At 39.6% G+C, this 22,155-nt stretch overlaps 1 protein-coding gene across 6 annotated transcripts in view; it reads right to left on the minus strand.

The window, feature by feature from the left end:
• The window catches only part of nebl (nebulette), a 313,389-nt gene that overhangs the window by 41,051 nt on the left and 250,183 nt on the right, over positions 1-22,155 (minus strand). For 4 of the 6 annotated variants that reach the window (XM_073054629.1, XM_073054628.1, XM_073054630.1 and 1 more), the window contains 9 exons: positions 18,695-18,799; positions 18,499-18,606; positions 18,090-18,200; positions 12,545-12,655; positions 11,744-11,854; positions 11,502-11,612; positions 10,461-10,565; positions 10,135-10,239; positions 2,329-2,421 (listed from right to left, as the gene is read on the minus strand). The exons of the other annotated variants lie outside the window; for them this stretch is intronic. In XM_073054629.1, the coding sequence (XP_072910730.1) occupies positions 2,329-2,421; positions 10,135-10,239; positions 10,461-10,565; positions 11,502-11,612; positions 11,744-11,854; positions 12,545-12,655; positions 18,090-18,200; positions 18,499-18,606; positions 18,695-18,799 (960 nt within the window). The remainder of the gene's footprint in view (positions 1-2,328; positions 2,422-10,134; positions 10,240-10,460; positions 10,566-11,501; positions 11,613-11,743; positions 11,855-12,544; positions 12,656-18,089; positions 18,201-18,498; positions 18,607-18,694; positions 18,800-22,155) is intronic. 6 annotated transcript variants of the gene reach the window in all.

Genomic DNA, 22,155 nt, shown 5'->3' on the forward strand with positions numbered 1-22,155 from the left:
AGGAGGCAGGTACTCGGACATTTTAACAGTAACACTATGAGCTCTTAAACTGCAGACTCCGGGCCTAGCACTGGAAAATTGGGTTGGCATACATAATTACGTGATAGCCAATATGGACATGGTGAATTGAAGGCCTTATTTCTGTTATGCAAAGCTCATTACTCCACTGACGAACTACATCTGACTGTTCATAATTTCCTCCCACTTCACAAATCAAAATTAAACAAGGTTCTAAAGAATCCATTTCTGAAGCAGCAAGCCAGAAATTTCTGGATTGAGTTAACATATCAGAAATTAGATTAAAAAATGACTACAAGAAAACTGAAAGTGTGCCATGAGTATTTTCTCACTAAGATAAACTTCTCTAATTGTTAAAACAGATCTATACCTCGTAGCACAGCACACATTTATGAATAGGAGTTTATTTTGACTTCTTACTGGATGGGACAGTGTTTCTTCAGACCTACTTTTGACAAGCTAGCAATTCAAGAAGCAGTATCATTTAAAATATTAACTCACGATCTCTACCACAGCATGGAATTGACCAGCAGTAACTGTAGACTGTGCATTTAATCCCTTCAGTATTTGGTATGTTGTCCAGACAAAAAAGTGATTTCTAGGAAAAGTATTTTCTCTCCAGAGCCAATGGCATGCATTCTCCTCCACCCAACTAAAGAGCAGTTCCCCTCCCCCAATCTCACCCACCCTTCAGTCAGACAACATTGTCCAAATGAAATCTGAATCTCAAAATAGACCAGGCATCCCCATAAAGCTATCTGTATTCCAACCTGAACAAAATCCAACTCCAGGTATGATTTTTCTTTCAGTAATGCCCACATTTTATGTACTAGAGTGAAATGACAGGTGCCAACTAATATTCAGTTTCCCAAAACTCTGAAGCGGTTACAGAAAGAATGGGTGACAATTATATCAATCTGACAGTCTATTCCCAATTTGCCTTTTTTCCTCTTGCAGAACTACCAGTCTTGTCATGGAAGATAACAGCAGCTCCCTGGGCATTTACATGCATGGTTACAGTCTGGTGTTCAGACAGGAATCCAGCTGTGGATGACAGAATATTTTGACAGTCCCATAACAAAGCACTTACTGAGTGGCAGCCTGATGATACACTAACAAGAAACACAGCACTTCAATGTATGAAAAACTTTGACAAATAATTTGCTATGCATGTTTAAAATGCCTGATTTATCCAACATGCTATTTAGAATTTCTGTTTATGTGTTTCCATGCATTTTGCGGCTTGATTAAAAAAAATTGATCCACTGATCTTTGAGAAGTCTGATTTTTTTAAATGATTAGAATAAAGTTTAAAACATTAAGACTCTGCCTGTGATACAAAGATAGAATGAAATGCTTTCACTTTGTCTCAAGTGGCCATAATTGTCTGAGCAGGTGAGAGAACCAGTAAAACCAGAGGAGAACATGTAATGAAAAAGTTTAATAGCACTGATAACCAGAAGAGAGGATGCTCTGTGAATAACATATGTGCCTGCTGATGTTATTCCCAACAGGCAAGAGATCATGGGCCAGATCTTGTGACATGTGTCATCAGTTAGAATTCTTCCTGCAGCCGTCAGCATGTTTTTGAAATGTAACTTGCTGGAAGTGCAAGCTAATTAACAGCGCAGTAAAAGTAAATAGAGCATCTGGAATACAAATGATTGGCAGATTCAACAGTAACCAATGTGCCGAACCAATGAGATTAAAGGGGTGAGAAAGGAAAAAAACTATTGACAGGAAAAAAGGGTTAGCTGAATTAATTCAGGTCAAAAAGCAATAGGAAGACATGACCAAAGGGTAAAAAAATAACATTTTAGTTTTTTATATCTCTATGGTGATTTATTCCATGCAGGAGGGAGGGTAATCAGTTAAAATCACTTTTTTATGGATCAGAGAAATGGATGCTGTTACATTAACAATTAACATGTCTTCTAGTCTCAGTTCTATAGTTAAGGAGTGAATGTGAAAAGCAAAGCTTAAAAAAATAACATGGAGGGTGGGAAAAAATGCTGTTTAAAGACACATCATTGCAACACTATTTATATGACGGACAAGTTTTAGATCCTCACAATTTGTAGTGCTTTACATTTTTCAATCCAATATAACAAACCAATTGAACAGTAAATGCTGCTAAGTTGGTGTCATTGTCCAGCAAGATGTAATCCATTATTTTTCATACCCTTATGTTCCATGCACACAAATAATTATAGTTAATGCTTAGCATGGCACTGTATCTGCATGCAACCCCACTTGTTTCGTTAAATTAGGGACACAGCATGAAACCCAGGAAAGGGAAAGGCAACTCACCATACTAATATTTTGCTGATTTTCTTTAACTCGTTTCAATTCTGGAGTTTCTTTTACTGCTGTACCAGCACCAATCTCTTCTTTATAAAGCACCTTTAATAAGAAGTACTTTTTTTCAGAAAAGACAAGATAATTACCACAAGAAGGTAGCTTGTGTACACTCTCAGAGGATTTCTGAATGTGTATGGATGGCTTGATGTGCCAAGCAGAACTTGTACAGCATGTGTACTAATTGAGCTCTAATTAGACCTCCAAATGCCGACCTTCTCTCACCCTCAACTCCCCAGACCCTGCCCCAGTTTTAGACACTACATTTTCTTTGTGTGTTGCAGAGTACTTGAAGAAAAGTGTCCAATGGCAGCTCTCGGTACTTGATGCATTCAGCCTCAGGTACAACTGATGTTTGTAGTGGCAAGTTCATAACTGAAATGCTTGTTACCAGACCACATTATCAACCAATATTTTTATTTCTATGCCAGGCACCACCAAGCCAGCCATAGTTTGTGAAACTGGAGAAGGCTGAGTGAAAAGGGGCTAACATAAGTGTGGGTGGGCTAAAATTAACTTGCTTTGTAAAATTTACAACGGATGGATCTCAGGTGTTTCATTTATAGTTATTAACTTGTCTTTAAGTAACTGTTAAGCTGCTGTGTATTACAAAAACAGAGAGAAATGCCAGAAAAAAAAATTGGGGGATGGAGTTTGCATCACAGCATTTTGAGTCATAGTGTGTGGAAACTGGCCCTTCGTGTTTAAGTGACCATCAGACACAGATTTACCCAAACCCTACATTTATTTCATTTGTTTCATTATCCTGACATTGTCATCAGATTCTTCCACTCCGCTTCACGCTAGGGGCAATTTAGAGTGGCCAGTTAACCTAGCAACTCACATAATCACTGGGAGAATATGTTAGTTCCACTTACAGTAGATGTAACTGTGGCTAAGACTGTATCTGAGTCTCTGGTGCTCCACTTGCTGCACCAGTGCATTTTAAAATTCCAACAAGAATCATGACACAACTAAGAAACAAATTAAGGATGATTTGTTTGTAATCTAATGGCATAGCAACAGATAGGAAAGTAATTGGTGAAGGGGGTATAAGAAGGCGACAGAGGGAAATGTACAGGTGGATTGACTATAAAAAAACCTCGCTAATGTAGTCTAAGTGGGGAAAAGCAAAACAGGTAATTTTCACATGAGAAGTAAAAAAAACTAAAATAAAAATTATATTTTACATAAATACTGAAAGATTGCAGTGGTCTGAGGCAGGTATGTATTTAATGTCCAAAGGCTTTACGTGCTAGCCTTGCTTGCAAGACCCAGATCCTAAAAATGAATGCTAAAAGACAGTATGCAGGTGCAGCAAGTAATCAGGAAAATTAATACATGTTATTTCTTATTGTTAGAAGAATCTAATACAAAAAGTAGGGAGGTTATCCTTCAATTATGATAAAGAACAGTTTGGTCTACTTCTGAACAAGAGAAAATCTGCAGATGCTGGAAATACAAGTAACATTCACAAGATGCTGAAGGAACTCAGCAGACCAGGCAGCATCGATGGAAAAGAGTATACTTGATGTTTCAGGCTGAGATCCTTCAGCAGTCCTTAATTATCTCAGCCCAAAACGTCCACTATACTCTTTTCCATAGATGCTGCTTTTTCTGCAGAGTTCATCCAGGATTTTGTGTGTGTTGCTAGTCTATTTCTGGAGAACTTTGTACAATTTGGTTTCCTTGCTAAAGAAAGTATTTGTCAGAAGCAGTTTAGAAAAAGTTTGCTGAACTAATGCCTTCATTGACATGCTGCCTTTATGATTCAGAAACCCTTTCTTCCCTTCCACCATCGGATTTCTGAATAGTTCATAAGCCCGTGCACACTATCTCACTATGCCTTTCTTTTTTGTACTATTTATTTTTGGAATTTGTTGTAACCTTGTGTCTTACAGTGCACTACTGCTGCAAAAGAACACATTTTACACTGCATAGGTCAGCGATAATAAATCTGATTCTGGAAAATTGGACAAAATAGGCTTGTGTTTGATAGAATTCAGAAGATTAAGAGGCAACTTCATGAAATATATTTTGTGTCATCATAACATTGATATGATGTCATGATAGCTCCTTGCAAGAGAATCTATAACTAAGAGTCATTTTTTAAATGTAACTATTCACCCTTTTAAAACAGATGAGGTGAAATGTTTTCTGTCTGTGGATTGTGACTATTTAAAACTCTATTCATCAAATATTTTAAGGCAAAAACGATGGTGATTTGGGTGAAAGACTACAGTGTAAACAGGAATGCAGAGTGAAGTTTCAAATCTGATCAGCTATCTCATTAAATGTGGAGCAGAGTGGAAGAGGGCGAGTGACCTACTCTTGCCCCTAATTTGTATGAAATTAATTACTTGAAATGAGTGAGTCAAAGGGATAGTGTAAAAATAATCATCTGGAAATATTTAATGGCGTATCAAGTTAATGGTAGCTTATTAAAATCTTTGGGGATTATTCAGTCTGATGGCTTATTGCATCTACTAAATTGTGTGCTCCTTGACACACACATTATTTAAAGAGTACGTTAATATTGCAACTATGATACTGGGCCAGAGAGCATAAAGTTATGAGTTAAATCTCACCATAGCATTTAGGAAACTGAATTCAACTCAGCTCTGAATTCTAACCACTAAAGAAACCACGTAAAAATATTGGATTACTGGAAAAACTCAGCAGGATCAATGATACTCTTCAAAGAAACAGTTCCATTTCAGAGAGAGAAGCCATTCTACTCTATCTTCTTCAGCTAGGTTTTGATATCAGTGTTGAACCGTGGTTGATTCTAAAGATACTAAGAACAGTTCAGGGTGAGCTGGGGCTGGGTCTTATCTTGCCTTGGAGAACAGCTGAAGAGCAGGAGACTGCAAAGCAGGCAAAAGATTACAGCTACTGTGTCACAAACTCACTTGAAAGCTTAAGCAATTAATGCAATACAACAGCCTCAAAACTATTCATTACAGTCATGGTTTGGTCCCAATGCAAAAGGTACAATAAGATAATGTTTCCAAACCAAATGACATATGGGTTTATTCTATATTAGATGCAGAAGAACAACTTACAACCTTTATTGATTCCTTAATTGGGTGTCTTCCATATGTCCCTATCTGTCCTGTGAGCCAATGCCAATGTAGTGCTACTCCACTGTGGATAACAAGGGCTAAAGACTTCCACTGATGCCGAGAGAATAGCTCTGAGCTGTACTAGAGAGTTTGCAGTGAGAGGCAGTAACCAAGGCTGGCTGCCAGGTAACAGCAGACAGATGTTATCAACCTGAGAGAGGGCAGTAGATTTGTGTCCCACAACTGACAGAGTGATCCACTCTGGAAAGGAGACTTTGGATTTCAAGTAATATATTGGAGAATAAATCATTAAAATGTTGTGACACACTGCAAACTGTATTCAACAGTCAAGATGGCAGCAGTCTGACCTTGCAAAAGAAACTGGCACCTTCACTATCCTTACTTGAAGTTATCCTGTAACCACTGTCTCTCCACGGACACATCCTTCTTCTAAATTATAAGCTCGGAGCGTGATCCCCATTATATTTTGAAATATATATCTGAAGGAATTAAAAGCTACACATAAAATGGTAGTTTTCATGGGCCAGAGAGGTTACTTAGCAGTAATTAAAAACACATGGACTTCATCTAAACAAAAAGGTTTATCGACAGGAATAGTCTTTAATTTGTTTTATTCCTTTATTCACATATGGATGCATTTGGCAATGACCACATTTATTGCAACATTAGTTAATCTGGAGTTACATAAGGGCCAGACTGGGTAAGATTGACTGATTTCCTTCCATGAAAAACATTAGCGAACCAGATGAAATTTAATGACGATTCAGCCATTCCATGGTTATTGTTACTAAGACTACTTGTATTAACTCTGGATTTATTTAAATGTTTGAATTAAATTCCCCAGTTGCCATGAGTTTGAAAGTTGCATCTCTGACTAGTAACTTACATGTAATGCTGTCATATCCACTAAAACAATATTTAACTTCTCAACAATCACAGATTTTTCCACATTATATTGTTGGAGCCTGTCTCGAGGATCAGTGGGGGGAAATTAGAGCAATTTCAGATCTCTGGGTGTGACTGCAAGGGTGGATGCTCCAGCAGTTAGTGCTGGTTTCAATGTGTAATGATGACACTGGTGAGGGTCTCACCATCAATTACAATCACAAAATCAGGCGATTGCGTTTCACTTCCACTTTATCTACAGCAGGAAGGGAAGAGAAAAGAACTATTTGAAGGACAAGACAATATACATAACAGTCTAAGACTAAGCACATCAGGTATCTGTGACAGACTTGGTTATCTTTCACCTGAATCAGGCAGACCTTTGGTATGACAAATCACTACCAGCCAACTTGTGCTGATTTACATTATCTGGAGTGATACACGCATCCCTAATGCCTGACATTTATCCTATTTCAGCTCAGATAATTCTAAAATTAACCAAGGCAAGACTTATATAGTGAATGACTGGGCTCTGGGGAAGTGCTGTTGAGCAGAAAGACCTTGAGATACAAGTATATTTTTCCAGAAAGTGGCAAAGCAGATAAACAGCATGGTGATGAAAGCGTATGGTGTGCTTTCCTTGTATGCTGACGCATTCAGTATGGGTGCTTGGATGTCACGGTAGAATTGTACAAATTCTTGGTTGGGCTGCAGCTGCAGTGCTGATCACCACGCTGTAGGAAGAATGCAGTCATGCTATATAAGGATGCAGAGAAGCACATTGCCAGGACTGAAATGTTCAGAACAAATATACAGCACAGTAATGGGCTCTTTGGACCATAATGTCTGCACTGACCATGATGTCAATTTAAACTAATCTCATCTCCCTGCCTGGTCTTGTGCTTGTCTAAATGTCTGTTAAACATTGCTATTGTACCAGTTTACCCCACCCTTCCTGCAATGCATTCCAGGCTTTGACTGCTTTCTGGGTAACAAACATAACTCATAAATCTCCTTTAAGCTTGGCCCTTCTCACCTTAAAGTCGTGTTTTCTAGTCTTTAAAATTTCCACTTTGGGAAGAAGACTAACACAATCTACCTTATTTATGCCTCTGGATACTTTACAACCTTAAATTGCAAGGAGAGAAAAGATAGGATGGGACTGCTTTCTTGGAAGCAAAGGAGGCTGAGTGATAATCTTATAGAGGTTTATAAAATCATGAGAAGCAGAGAGAGGCGGATAGACTAAGATTATTCGATGCTACAGGACTCAGAAAGATTTTAAAGGGACCTAAAAAGTAACTTTTTTTCCTTGAGAAGGTGGTGGATATATACAGGACACAGCAGCACAGGAACAGACCCCTTAGCTCCAAACTAATTAAGCTAATAACACTTAATTAAACTAATCCCTTCTGCCTGCAGATAGTCCACATGCAAGAAATATTGCAGGAAAGACGGATAATAGTGCTGAAGACGAGGTAGCTGGTTTACCAACAGAACATTGTAGTGAGGAGAGGCTATTAATAGGGCAAATTATCAGTCAACAGGACGAGTTGCAATATAAAAGGCGGACAAAATCAAGAACGGTGAATACAGGACTGGAAGTGTTATATTTGAGCGTGCTCAGTCTGCGGAATTTGTAGCGCAGTTGCAGATTGGCAGGTATCATGTAGATATCAATCAATCATAGCTAAAAGCAAATTACAGCTAGGAGCTTAATGCCCAAGGATACACATTGTATTGAAAGGACAGGCAGGAAGGCAGAGGGTTAGCATTGTTCTGCTGTTAAAAATTGACATCAAATCATTAGAAAGAGGTGACAGAGAGTCAAAAGGTGTTGAGTCATTGAGGATTGAGCTATGGAACTGCAAGTGTAAAAAGACCCTGATGGGAGTTAGATACAGACACCCAAACAGTAGTTTGGATGTGGTCTACAAATTACAACAAAAGATAGAAAACGCATGCCAAAAGGGCAATGTTACAATAGTCAAGGGGAATTTCAATATGCAGATCCCAGGTTTGAATAGCTTGTCATATGAAGAGCGTTTGATGGCTCTGGGCCTATTTTCACTAGAATTCAAAGAATGAGAGGTGACCTCATTGAAAAGTATCAAATGATGAAAGACCTTGATAGAGTGGATGTGGAGAGGATGTTTCCTATGGAGGGAGAGTCTAAGACCAGTGGACACAGCTTTAGAATAGAGGAGCATCCTATTAGAATGGAGATGAGGAATTTCTTTAGGTAGTTGTGGAAGTCAAATCTTTATGTACACGTATTTAAGATAGAAGTTAATAGATTCTTGATTGGTCAGGGAATGAAGTTTCCGTGCTTAGACTGTTTCCGTGCTGTGACTGTTATATGGTTATATGGAAGTAAAACAGGGAGAAGGCAGGAGATTGGGGTTGAAAGAAAAATTGAATCAGCCATGATGAAATGCCAGAGCAGACTCGATGAGCCAAATGGCCTAATTCTCCTGCAATATCTTAATTCCCTGCATACTCATGTGTCTAAGAGCCTCTCTATCATATCCTCATCCACCACCACCCCTGGCAGAGCATTCCACACACCCATCACCTTCTATGTAAACATACTTACTCTGCACACCTCTTTTGAACTTTACCTCACTCAATTTAAATGCATGACCTCTAGCGTTAAGAGATTTTGGCCCTGGAAGAAAGATACTGGATACCTACTTCACCTACCCCTCATAACCTTATCTACCAGGTATCAATCAGCCTCCGTTGCTCCAGAGGGAACAATCCTAGTTTGTCTGACCTCTCCTTATAGCACATGCCCTTCAATCTAGGCAGCATCCTGCACCCTCTGCAAACCCTCCACATCCCTCACACAGTCACAATTAGTCTAATACTCCGGACGTGGTTTGCTGACAAATTGCTGTCTGCCTGCCCCTGTGCCATGCCATTTGTTCCAGGTTGCAGTGTTCCATTGGATGCTCAGATTCAAAGGTCAAAGTAAATTCATTACTCATTGTCACTTAGTGCAACACAGCAATCTCTCCAGAATCTGGTGAATCTCTCCAGCTGCCAAGAAATATAGGCTGACTAGATGGTCAGCAAGAGAGTGGCCTCATCCTGATACATGACAAAACTATTTTTCTTTTTTGTGCCTGGGGTGGGGGGGGGGAGTCAATGTCTTTTCTTACATCAACACCCGTGATCTTTCTGTATTTAATGGCTACCTGGATTAGACAAATATCAGAGTTGTATTGTACATGCATACTTTGACAATAAAATGCACTTATCTTTCTTTCAGCAGCCAATTACCACCACAGGCTAGGCTGCAAGAAAGCTTATGGAAAACTAGAGTGCTCCACTAGATTTCATGAGGAGTCCACCAGAGCTGTACAGGTGACAGCCACAGTGAGGGAGCCAGGACTTCAATGGGGTCACTTGGGTATTCCTGGTGTAAGCACTAACGTAGTACCGAAAGACCTATGCCAATCTGATAAACTTGGCAAGGAGGGCAGATTTCCTTCCTTGAACAACGTCAATGAACCAAAATATTTTTTTAACAATAATCTGAGACTTTTACTGATATTTGTTTCTGATTGGTAATCTTATTTTAATTCCAAATATTAAATTAATTAAAATTCTAAAGCTCCAATAGTGAGATTATTAATAGCAGCGAGCTCAGGTCTCTCAACCAGTATTCTAGGCTTCTGGATTACTGGTACAGTAACTTTACCACTACAACTACATTATACATCAAACACATTGCGGTCAAGATATAAATACGTCAATTAAACCAGAGCTAATAAATACCTACCGAGCTAAGATTTTGTTGGTTTATCTTAATTCTTTCTATTTCTGGAGAGTCTGCAATTGCAGTGCATGTCCTCAACGTCTTCTCTGCTTCACTTTTGTATTTTTTCTGTGGAATAACCAGATAATGATAGATTATCTATTACCCTTCAGTATGATAAAAAGGCATGTATCTGAATCGTACAGAGTTTAAATTAAAATGTTGCACATTTCTGATATTATCTGCTTTAAATACAGTTCCTAGCAATTGCCTTTATTATGTTGTAAATCAACCTGTTATAGTTTGAAAACGTATTTCCACAAGCAGACTTTTTGTGAACTATTACCCACCTGACTGTACATGTCCTTTACATGTGCAGCATGTATCATCTCTGGCGTGTCTGTTACAGTTCCATATTTGTTTTGTCCCAAGTCCGATGTCTGTTTATACATTGCCTGTACAGAGAATCAAACAGGCCAAAATGAATTAACTGAGATTTATTTTCATGGTCTACCTTAGTTTATGAAGAACTTGTAATTAGAGTATAGTAGGCAAACTGGCAGGATGTCACAAAGAGTAATTAGTTACCTGTGGGACAGGTGGTAGAAACGGAGTACCAGGGCCTGGGTGGGGGGGGGGGGGTGCAGCCCTGAGACACCAGACAAGGTCATTTGATTCAAAACAACTGGTTTATTGATCAATACAGATGTCTCTCTGGTCTTCCAACTCTCAGCCCTCTCCCTTCCCCTTTTTCCCAACGATGATTCCCCTCAACCTACCCCCCCCCTCCCTGCCCCCTTCCCACTCAGTCCACAATAAAGACACGTATCAGAATCAGGTTCATCATCACTCACAATATGTCATGAAATTTGTTTTTTGCAGCAGCAGTAGTAGAGTGCAATGCATAAAATTACCACTGTACTCTGAGAAGGTCTTATGTATCCTAGCTATACACATTTGCCGAAGACTTTTGCACAGTACTGTCTTTTTGGGTGCAAGTCCTTAACTCCCTGAAAGTGCCAGTATGTGCAAAGACCTTTCAACCACTTGTGTCAGAAAATGAACCAAGGATTAAAGTGTTCAGAGTACATTCTTGATCATTTGAAATATTAGATTTAATTTGAGCATATACTTCTAAAGCCTGTCACATGCACTGTGCTATGTTTCAATTTGAACATACAGTATGTTATTAGCTAATAATGCAATTTAGTTTTTGCTTGAGTAACAACAATTTAGGATGACGTGAAAAAAGTGAATGAAAATTCTGGAGAATGCATCTCACAATTATATTAATAATTAAAGGAGAAAACAGAACAGAATAGTCAGGCATGTGCCATCATTAAAACAGCTGCTTTGACCGAAAATGCAATTAAACTACCATTTGTATTTACCTGACTGGCAATTTCTGATGCATTCTTGGCACGTTTAACATCAAGTACGTCTGAAGTCAATTGCATCCCTCTGCCTTTGATTTTGACTTCAAGATCTTTCCTGTATTCTTTCTGTAGTAACGAACAGTAAATATTTATAAATATTTTCCATTAAGCAATATAATCTTTCAGTAAATTAAGGAGAATATTTGTAAACTACATATTGAATTTGATAACGATGAAATAAGAACCATAAAAATTACCTCATTTAATATTTGGGTTGCATTTTTCACTCTAATCATGTTTGGTGTATCTTCCAGCAGACTGAGACCCTTTCCCTTTACATCTTCTTCCAAGTCTCTTCTATATTCTTTCTGAAGAAAATATTAGTTTAAGTTATCATTTAAAATAAATATTTTATTTATTAACTATCAGCTGAGTTCTCAGGTCTGCTCCTGAATACTCTTTGTAATATGAATAATTCGCAAATCAGAAATGTAGCTGGCCAGAAATATATTTTAATAAAAAACAAGTCAATCAAGGGAAATGAGTATACAAAGCAGGGTGTTTAATTCAACCATCCACGTTGCCCTGCAAGACGCAATGGCACTGCAGCAAACTGTGTTCCCACAATATACCTTAAAATTGTCAGGTAATCATAACCTGGGGGAGGGGGGGACCTATACATATTCAATTCAAAAGGAAGGAAGAAGGGAAGGAGGGTGAAGATGGAAAGGTAAGGAGGATGGAAGGAAGGACAGAAAGAAGGCTTAATGAAAAGAATGAAGGAAGTGGGGGAGGGAGGGAGGGCGAATTACCCAATGATATATTTGTGAAACAAGAAAATGAATCTCAAGGTTGCATGTGCTAATATATACATATTTAGACAATAAATTTACTTTGAACTATATTTAAGTGTAGTACTAACTGAATTAAATGAAGCAAAATTCTCATTTACCCTTTTGTCAGAATACATTAACAACTAAATCAAAATGTTTCTATTTCATTTCTTGTCAGATTCAAGCAGATGTACTGAGGATTTCTATCATTTCTGTCACAATTACCTCATTTAATATCTGGGACGCATGTTTGACACGAATCATGTCAGGGGTGTCTTCTATCAAAGTGAGCCCTTTTCCTTTGATGTTTTCCTCCCAATCTTTTATATATTCCTTCTGAAAAAAATAATTGCAAGAGATTGTTTGTTGTCTTTTTAAAATACTTTTGGATTTTCTGCATTTGATGAAAAATTACCTGACCTTCTTCAATCGTCCTTTGAGTTAAATTCATTGACAAAAATAAGAACAGATGAGCATGCTAACATTTATATTTTGTTGCAACCATTTCCTATTTTTTCCTTGTCTAAATGAGAAATCTACAATTATCTTCCCTCAAAGTCACAAACCACCTTGACCTGGGAATACACTCAGTGGCCAGTTTATTAGGCATGCCTGTTAGGTAGACCAACATAATCTGCTGCTGTAGCCAATCCACTTTAAGGTTCAGCATGGAGTGCATTTAGAGATGTTCTTCTGCACACCACCTTGGTAGCATGTGGTTACTTGAGTTACTATCACCTTCCTGTCAGCTTGAACTAGTTTGGCCATTTCCTCTGATCTCGCTTATTAATCACAGACCCACAGGTTTTCAACCACAGAACTGCCACTCAGTTTTTCATTTTTCGCATCATTCTCTGTAAACTTCAGAGAGTGCTGTGCATGAAAATCCCAGGAGATCAGCAGTTTCTGAGATAATCAAACCACTTTGTCTGGCACCAACAATCCACTTCTTCCCTATTCTGATGTTTGGCAGTCTGAACAACAACTGAACCTCTTGACCACAATGCTTTTATGCATTCAGTTGCTGCCACATGATTGGCTGATTAGATATTTACATTAACAAGCAACTGTATAGGTGTACCTTATAAAATGGCCGGTGAGTGTACATTGGAATTCTTTCATCATTTCTAGGTTTACGTCTAATGAAGTTTAGAAGAATGAGAGGCAACGATTGAAACAAACAAGATATTTAGGGGCATAATAGGATGAATGTGGAAAGGATGTTTTCTACTATGAGAGAATCTAGAACTAGGCTTTACAAGTGTACAACAAATATGAAGCAAAATATTTTCTCAGAAAGCTGCTGGTCTTTGAAATTCTCTTCCTTCAAAGATAGGTGGAAGCAGAGTCTGTGAAATTTTCTAAGCCATAAGTAAATAGATTCTCATAACTAATGGGGTGAAAGGTTACTAGGGCAGACAGAAATTGCAGGTGAGATTACAGTCTTGATCTTTTTGAACGGCACGGCAAGTTGACGAGCTGAATGATTGATTCCGGCTCCTAATTTGAATGTTCCTATACATGTTCATAGAACACAAATACATTATAGAAACAGGACCTTCAGCTAATCATGATGCCAGTCTCACTACCCTACCTGCCTGAACAGGATCCCTATCCCTCTAGATGCCTCTTAAACATTGCTACCACTCCTGCTTCTACCACCTCCCAGGGCAGAGGGTTCCAGACATCTACCACTCTCTATCATAATGTTTGCTTTAAACATCTCCTCTAAACTTTCCCTTTCTCACATAACCCTATGCCCTCTAGTTTTTGATATTCCCTCCCTGGGAAAATGACTCTGATCATCCACCACATGTACGTCTCTCATTATTTTACATACTTTTAGCAGATAACCCCTTTGTCTCCAATACTCCAGTTAAAACATCAAAGCTAGTGTGATCTCTCATTACAACTAAAACACTCTAATCCAAATGACATCTTCTGCACCCTCTCAGAAGCCTCTCTAGTATGGTGACCAGAACTGCACACAGTACTTCATATGCAGCCTAACCGAAGTTGTAACAACTTGCCAACTTTTATACTCAACGCCCCAACTGATGATGACAAGCATGTCATACATTTTCTTTACGTCCCTATCCCCTTGTGTTGCAACTTGCAGAAAGTTTTGGACTTGTACACCCCAATCCCACTATGCCAATGCTCCTAGGGACCCTGCCATTTACTGTAAGCATTTCTCTTGCATTTGACCTGCCACAATGCACCATTTCATACTTGTCCAGGTGAAACACCATCTGCCCATTTTCCCAGTTGATCTCTATCCTGCCATTTGCTTTGATACCCTTCTTGCAAATCTACAACTCTAACAATTTAATGCTGTCTGCAAACAGATCACCTATATTTCCATCTAAATCATTTATATCTATGATCAAAAAAACTGTAAAACAGAAAATTCTAGGAAGTTTAAAGATTCAGTGGTAACCTGAGATTAAAGGATCGGGATCACCATTTTTCAAAACAGGTTTCAGAATTCGTACTACAATAGCTGATGATTCTATTCCTAAGGATCCATTATGTCACAGACAGAATTGCTGCATGAAACTACAATTTCCAACAAAAAGATGGGAATGTTGGAACAGTTAAAGTGCCGCAGGGATCTGTCCTGGGACCCCTGCTATTTGTGATTTTTATAAATGACCTGGATGTAGAGGCGGAAGGATGGGTGAGTAAGTTTGCGGATGACATGAAGATTGGAGGAGTTGTGGATGGAGCTGCAGGTTGTCGAAGGTTACAAGAGGATACAGACAGGCTGCAGAGTTGGGCAGAAAAATGGCAGATGGAGTTCAATCCGGACAAGCGTGAGGTGATGCATTTTGGAAGGATAAACCAGAAGACTGAGTACAGGATTAATGGTCAGTTACTTAAGAGTGTGGATGAACAAAGGGACCTTGGGGTTCAAATCCATACGTCCCTCAAGGTCGCTGCGCAGGTTGATAGGGTGGTTAAGAAGGCCTATGGGATGCTAGGCTTCATTAACAGGGGGATTGAGTTCAAGAGTAGAGAGGTCATGTTGCAACTCTACAAACCTCTGGAGAGACTGCACTTAGAATATTGTGTTCAATTCTGGTCACCACATTATAGGAAGGATGTGGAAGCTATGGAGAGGGTGCAGAGGAGATTTACCAGGATGTTGCCTGGTTTGGAGAACAAGTCATATGAAGCAAGGTTAGCAGAGCTGGGACTTTTCTCTTTGGAGTGTAGAAGAATGAGAGGGGACTTGATAGAAGTCTACAAGATTATGAGAGGCATAGATAGGGTGGATAGACAGTACCTGTTTCCCAGGGCACCAATAGCAAACACCAGAGGGCATATGTACAAAGTTAAGGGAGGGAAGTCTAGGGGAGACATCAGGGTTAAGTTTTTTTTACACAGAGGGTTGTGAGTGCCTGGAATGACTTGCCGGGGATGGTGATGGAGGCTAAAACATTGGGGGTATTTAAGAGCCTCTTGGACAGGCACATGGATGAAAGAAAAATAGAGGGTTATGGGGTAGTGTGGCTTTAGAACTTTCTTTAAAGGATTATATGGGTCAGCACAACATGGAGGACTGAAGGGCCTGTACTGTGCTGTAATGTTCTATGGTTCTATGGTCACTTTACCCATTGAGCCACTATCAACAAGATGACTGGAATTTAGAAGGATGTGAGGGGATCTGATTGAAACATAAGATTATTAAGGGATTGGACACGCTGGAGGCAGGAAGCATGTTCCCGCTGATGGGTGAGTCCAGAACTAGAGGCCACAGTTTAAGAATAAGGGGTAGGCCATTTAGAACTGAGATGCTGAAAAAAATTTTCACCCAGAGAGTGGTGGATATGTAGAATGCTCTGCCCCAGAAGGCAGTGGAGGCCAGGTCTCTGGATGCATTCAAGAGAGAGTTAGATAGAGCTCTTATAGATAACAGGGTCAAGGGATATGGGGAGAGGGCAGGAACGGGGTACTGATTGTGGATGATCAGCCATGATCACAGTAAATGGCAGTGTTGGCTAGAAGGGCTGAATGGCCTACTCCTGCACCTACTGTCTATTGTCTACCTTAGCATGTTTACCTCTTCTCTTTCAATAAGTTTGAGTTAATTAAAAGCAGTGATCTAAAAATTTCAAATCATCTACCCACCAGCAATAATTACCATTTGCAGGAAAGGGCTTAAACGTTCCTCTGTCTTCTCATGTATTGGCATTTTGAGCTTTGCTCCTAAAGGGCCTAGCACAAAGGCTCACCCTATGCCTCTTTTCAAGGACTCACCAACAGCACAAGTACAGTAGATTCTCAGTTCCCTGTAGTATCATAATAAATCAAATCATCTAAGACTTTTAGATTCCAGGAAATAGAATGCTAGTTGTGAACAATCTCAAGTTAACAAGAGATTGCAGATGCTTGAACTTAGAGTAAAAAAAAAGCTAAATGCTGGGGAACTTAGTGACTCAAGCAGCTCCTGTGGAGACAAAGGTATCTGGTGATTTGGGTTAAGATACTGCATCAGGTCTAAGAATGTAGAGGGAAGATAGCCAATATATATAATTTCAAAATGAGAGTGCGGTGTGACAGGCGCTGGAAGATGATCGGTAGAAGCAGGCTAGTTGGAACTGGGCGGGGAAGGAGGAAATTATGGTTTAGAGTCAGAGACTGGTGGGTGATAAGTGGAACCAGACAAGGAAAACAAATGGGCCGATGGAACCAGATGCGGGAGAGGATGGAAAGGTGAAGCAAGGAGGAAGAACCCCAGAGAGATAGGTATGTGGCTGATGGGCAGATGGAAATGGGCAAAAAGAAAGGCCATCCAGGTGGACCAGTAAGAGTGAGAAAGGAACACGTGGGTTTAAATTGTAGAATTCAATGCTCCTAGTTGGAGCTGGCTTGATTCAGAGAATCAAGGGTACGTGTCACAGAAAATAAGACTGCCATGAGTAAGTGATTGATAAGATTGCTTTGGCAGCTGGAATAGACTCCATGGATCAAAAGATCTCCTTCAACAGTGTAAAGAAATATGAAAAAAATTCCTTATCTTTAACATTTCATGCATTATTATTTTCGTTAGTGTAGTTTGTACCCTCCAGGATATGCTTTTATAGCATTCAAAACTCAGAAATTCTCTTTTATTAAGAAGTATAGAATATTTCCATTGTATAAATGTAATAACATGCTGAAACATTATGAAACCCAACAATGTCATTGTTTCTTCCTATTTTGCACTCATATTTTCTTTAGATTTACATTTTATTTTAGGCTGCTGAAGGTTTTACTATAGTCCTTCAAGAATTAACAAATATGAAAAATGTGAAAGTTCAATAATCCCAGTCTCCTATTTGGAAGATCCAGCTCTCACTCATGAACTCAAATGTCACTGCATCTTGTCAGCACTGTGCCGTTTCTATCCATTCCTTTTAATAGAGTAGCTCGTATTGTGTGTGGAAGAGGGAAAAAATAAAGCTGAAAGAGCACAGTGTTAGGCAAAGTACAGCTGCTGCCAGCTTGGATAGAAAAGCATGTCAGGCACAAGAATCCTGAGGAGGACAAATCATCCGGTCAGCACTGTTCACTGAAGACAATGAAAGAAAATCATGGCACATAACAATGAAATTGTTTAATAAATATATATTTTTTGACAAATTGTGCAAAAAACTGTTTCTCATCTTATAACTTACAGCATCCACACACTGCAGTGCGGTACTTCTCAGTTATTAATGAGAAATCCTTGTGAACACATCCACAATAAACACTGCTATATATAGATAACATGAATGAGAATTACCTTATTAAGGAGACTGGTGACATGTTTGGCATGCAAGTAACTTGGGGTCAAATCAAGATCCACAGATACGCTGCTTTTGATCAATTCATCAAAATCTTTCCTGTATTCCTTCTATTGATTGGCACAAGATTAAATGTGTCAGAATTTTCACAATCAGCATGCACACTTTTGTTAAGAAAATAATACTGTATTATTTGTCAGAAGAATACTTGACAATACTTAACTAAGATATATTTATATTCTGAATTTATGACAATAAACCAAGATCATTTAAAGCCCATTAGTCTATGAGAAAACAATGAATTTACATAATCTATTCATGCAGAGACATCTTTTCAGTATTAACACGGATGTGAGGAACAAAATTATATGAACCATTTTTTTTAAATATGAAAGAATTTATCTTTACCTCATTCTGGATGAACTGTGCGTGTTTTGCTGTCACGTAACCTGGAGTCTCAGTAAATTCTAGCATTGACTTTCCTTTAGATTTTTCATAGTCCTCCCTGTATTTGTTCTGTGATAGGCAAGGGAATTTTGACAAAACACATGAGGGAAAATAACACATTGGGGTACTGATTTACTAACAAGTCTGTCTATAATACCTGACTTTGGATTATTGCGTTCTCCTTATGATGAAGCTGTTCGGACGTATCAAGAGCCAAGTGATAATGACCTTTGGTTTTTTCAAACTCTTTCTTGTATTCATGCTAGAAACAAAATTAGTCAAACAAAATTAAAATTTAACTGTGCTTTCACATATAAATTACAGCTTAATTTTTCACAACATAGAAACATAGAAAACCTGCAGCACTATACAGGCCCTTCGGCCCACAAAGTTGTGCCGAACATGTTCTTACCTTAGAACTATCTAGGCTTACCTGTAGCCCTCTATTTTTCTAGGAGTCTCTTAAAAGACCCTATCGTTTCCGCCTCCATCACCGCTGCCAGCAGCCCTCACGCATTCACCACTCTCTGCATAAAATCTTACCCCTGACATCTCCACTGTATTTACTTCCAAGCACCTTAAAAATATGCCCTTTTGTGTTAGCCATTTCAGCCCTAGGAAAAAGCCTTTGACTATCCACACGATCAATGCCTCTCATTATCTTGTACACCTCTATCAGGTCACCTCTCATCCTCCATTGCTCCAAGGAGAAAAGGCTGAGTTCACTCAACCTGTTCTCATAAGGCATGCTCCCCAATCCAGGCAACATCCTTGTAAATCTCCTCTGTACCCTCTCTATGGTTTCCACGTCCTTCCTGTAGTGAGGCGACCAGAATTGAGCCAAGTAGGGTCTGACCAGGGTCCTATATAGCTACAACATTTACAACATTACCTCTCAGCTCTTAAACTCAATCCCACAATCGATGAAGGCCAATTGATGTATGCCTTCTTAACCACAGAGTCAACCTGTGTAGCAGCTTTGACTGTCCTATGGACTCAGACCGCAAGATCCCTCTGATCCTCCACACTGCCAAGAGTCTTGCCATTAATGCTATATTCTGCCATCATATTTTACCTACCAAAATGAACCTCCTCACACTTATCTGGGTTGAACTTCATCTGCCACATCTCAGCCCAGTTTTGCATCCTATCAATGTCCCACTGTAACTTCTGACAGCCCTCCACACTATCCACAACACCCTCAACCTTTGCGTCATCAGCAAATTTACTAACCCATCTCTCCACTTCCTCATCCAGGTCACTTATAAAAATCACTAAGAGTAGGGGCCCCAGAACAGATCCCTGATGCACACCACTGGTCACCAGCCTCCATGCAGAATATGACCCATCTGCAACTACTCTGCCTTCTGTGGGCAAGCTAGTTCTAGATCCACAAAGCAAGCTCTCCTTGGATCCCACGCCTCCTTACTTTCTCAATAAGCCTTGCATGGGGTACCTTATCAAATGCCTTGCTAAAATCCATATACACTCCATCTACAGCTCTACCTTCATCAATGTGTTTAGTCACATCCTCAAAAATTCAATCAAGCTCGTAAGGCACAACCTGCCTTTCACAAATCCATGCTGACTATTCCTAATCATATGATGCCTCTCCAAATGTTCATAAATCCTGCCTCTCAGGATCTTCTCCATCAACTTACCAACCACTGAAGTAAAACTCACTGGTCTATAATTTCCCAGGCTATCCCTGCTCCCTTTCTTGAATAAGGGAACAACATCCACAACCCTCCAGAACCTCTCCCATCCCCATTGATGATGCAAAGATCATCGCCAGAGGCTCAGCAACCTCCTCCCTCACTTCCCGCAGTAGCCTGGGGAACATTCTATCCGGTCCCAGCGACTTATCCAACTTCATGCTTTCCAAAAGTTCCAGCACATCTTCTTCCTTAATATCTACATGCTCAAGCTTTTCAGTCTGCTGCAAGTCATTCCTACAATCACCAAAATCCTTTTCCATAGTGAATACTGAAGCAAAGTATTCAATTAAGTACCCCTGCCATCTCCTCTGGTTCCATACACACTTTTCCACTGTCACACTTGATTGGTCCTATTCTCTCATGTCTTATCCCCTTGCTCTTCACATACTTGTAGAATGCCTTGGGGTTTTCCCAAGAGATGTGAACAAATATTTCTGGAAGATGCTGCAAAAATCTTTGATGCTGTTCCTCCCTTCAAAAAATATTGTAAGTAGAATGTATGGAAGAATCCCCTTTCTGAAGGCTACGCTATGTAGCTTGCTAGCCTTTGGCTTTCACGTACCAAATAGACATTCTTAGCCATGACACCATAGATGCTATAAACCATTCCAGTGGGAATAAGAAAACAAATGTCAGACAAATAGCAAACAATATATGTGACTTATTCAAGATTATTCTCCATTATCATCTAAAAATGAAAAGTGACTGAACTTGTTGGTAAGGGCATCTAAGGGTATGGGGAGAAGGCAGGGAAGTGGGGATGCCTGAAAAGAATTGGATCAGCTCTTGAATGAATGGCAGAGCAGACTCGATGGGCCAAATAGTCTACTTCTGCTCCTATATCTTATGGTCTTATAATCGGAAATACAAGGTCAAGCTGAGGTCAAGCAGCTTGTGTGCAATCAGAATGGAAGATCCTTTGTTAGAACTAAGAAAGTGAGAAATCTGTAAAGTGCAGGGAAAATTGTGAAGGGCTGGATTGAACAAGGAGTACATCCTGCCATGTGCAGAAGTTCGCTGATGACACGGCCATAGTGGGGTGTGTCAGGAATGGACAGGAGGAGGAGTATAGGAAACTGATACAGGACTTTGTGATATGGTGCAACTCAAACTACCTGCGTCTCAATGTCACCAAGACCAAGGAGATGGTGGTGGACTTTAGGAGATCTAGGCCTCATATGGAGCCAGTGATCATTAATGGAGAATGTGTGGAGCAGGTTAAGACCTACAAGTATCTGGGAGTACAGTTGGACGAGAAGCTAGACTGGACTGCCAACACAGATGCCTTGTGCAGGAAGGCACAGAGTCGACTGTACTTCCTTAGAAGGTTAGCGTCATTCAATGTCTGCAGTGAGATGCTGAAGATGTTCTATAGGTCAGTTGTTGAGAGCGCCCTCTTCTTTGTGGTGGCGTGTTGGGGAGGAAGCATTAAGAAGAAGGACGCCTCATGTCTTAATAAGCTGATAAGGAAGGCGGGCTCTGTCGTGGGCAAAGTACTGGAGAGTTTAACATCGGTAGCTGAGCGAAGGGCGCTGAGTAGGCTACGGTCAATTATGGAAAACCCTGAACATCATCTACATAGCACCATCCAGAGACAGAGAAGCAGTTTCAGCGACAGGTTACTGTCGATGCAATGCTCCTCAGACAGGATGAAGAGGTCAATACTCCCCAATGCCATTAGGCTTTACAATTCAACTGCCAGGACTTAAGAACTTTTTTTAAAGCTATTATTAATGCTTTTTGAGTTAGTGATTTAGATGCATATCATATTATTACTGAGTTAAGTATTGTATGTAATGAGTTTTTGCTACAACAAGTGTATGGGACATTGGAAAAAAATGTTGAATTTCCCCATGGGGATGAATAAAGTATCTATCTATCTATCTATCTCTAATAAGGC

Source organism: Hemitrygon akajei, chromosome 8 (genome assembly GCF_048418815.1).
Source record: "Hemitrygon akajei chromosome 8, sHemAka1.3, whole genome shotgun sequence".
Lineage (NCBI taxonomy): Eukaryota > Metazoa > Chordata > Chondrichthyes > Myliobatiformes > Dasyatidae > Hemitrygon > Hemitrygon akajei.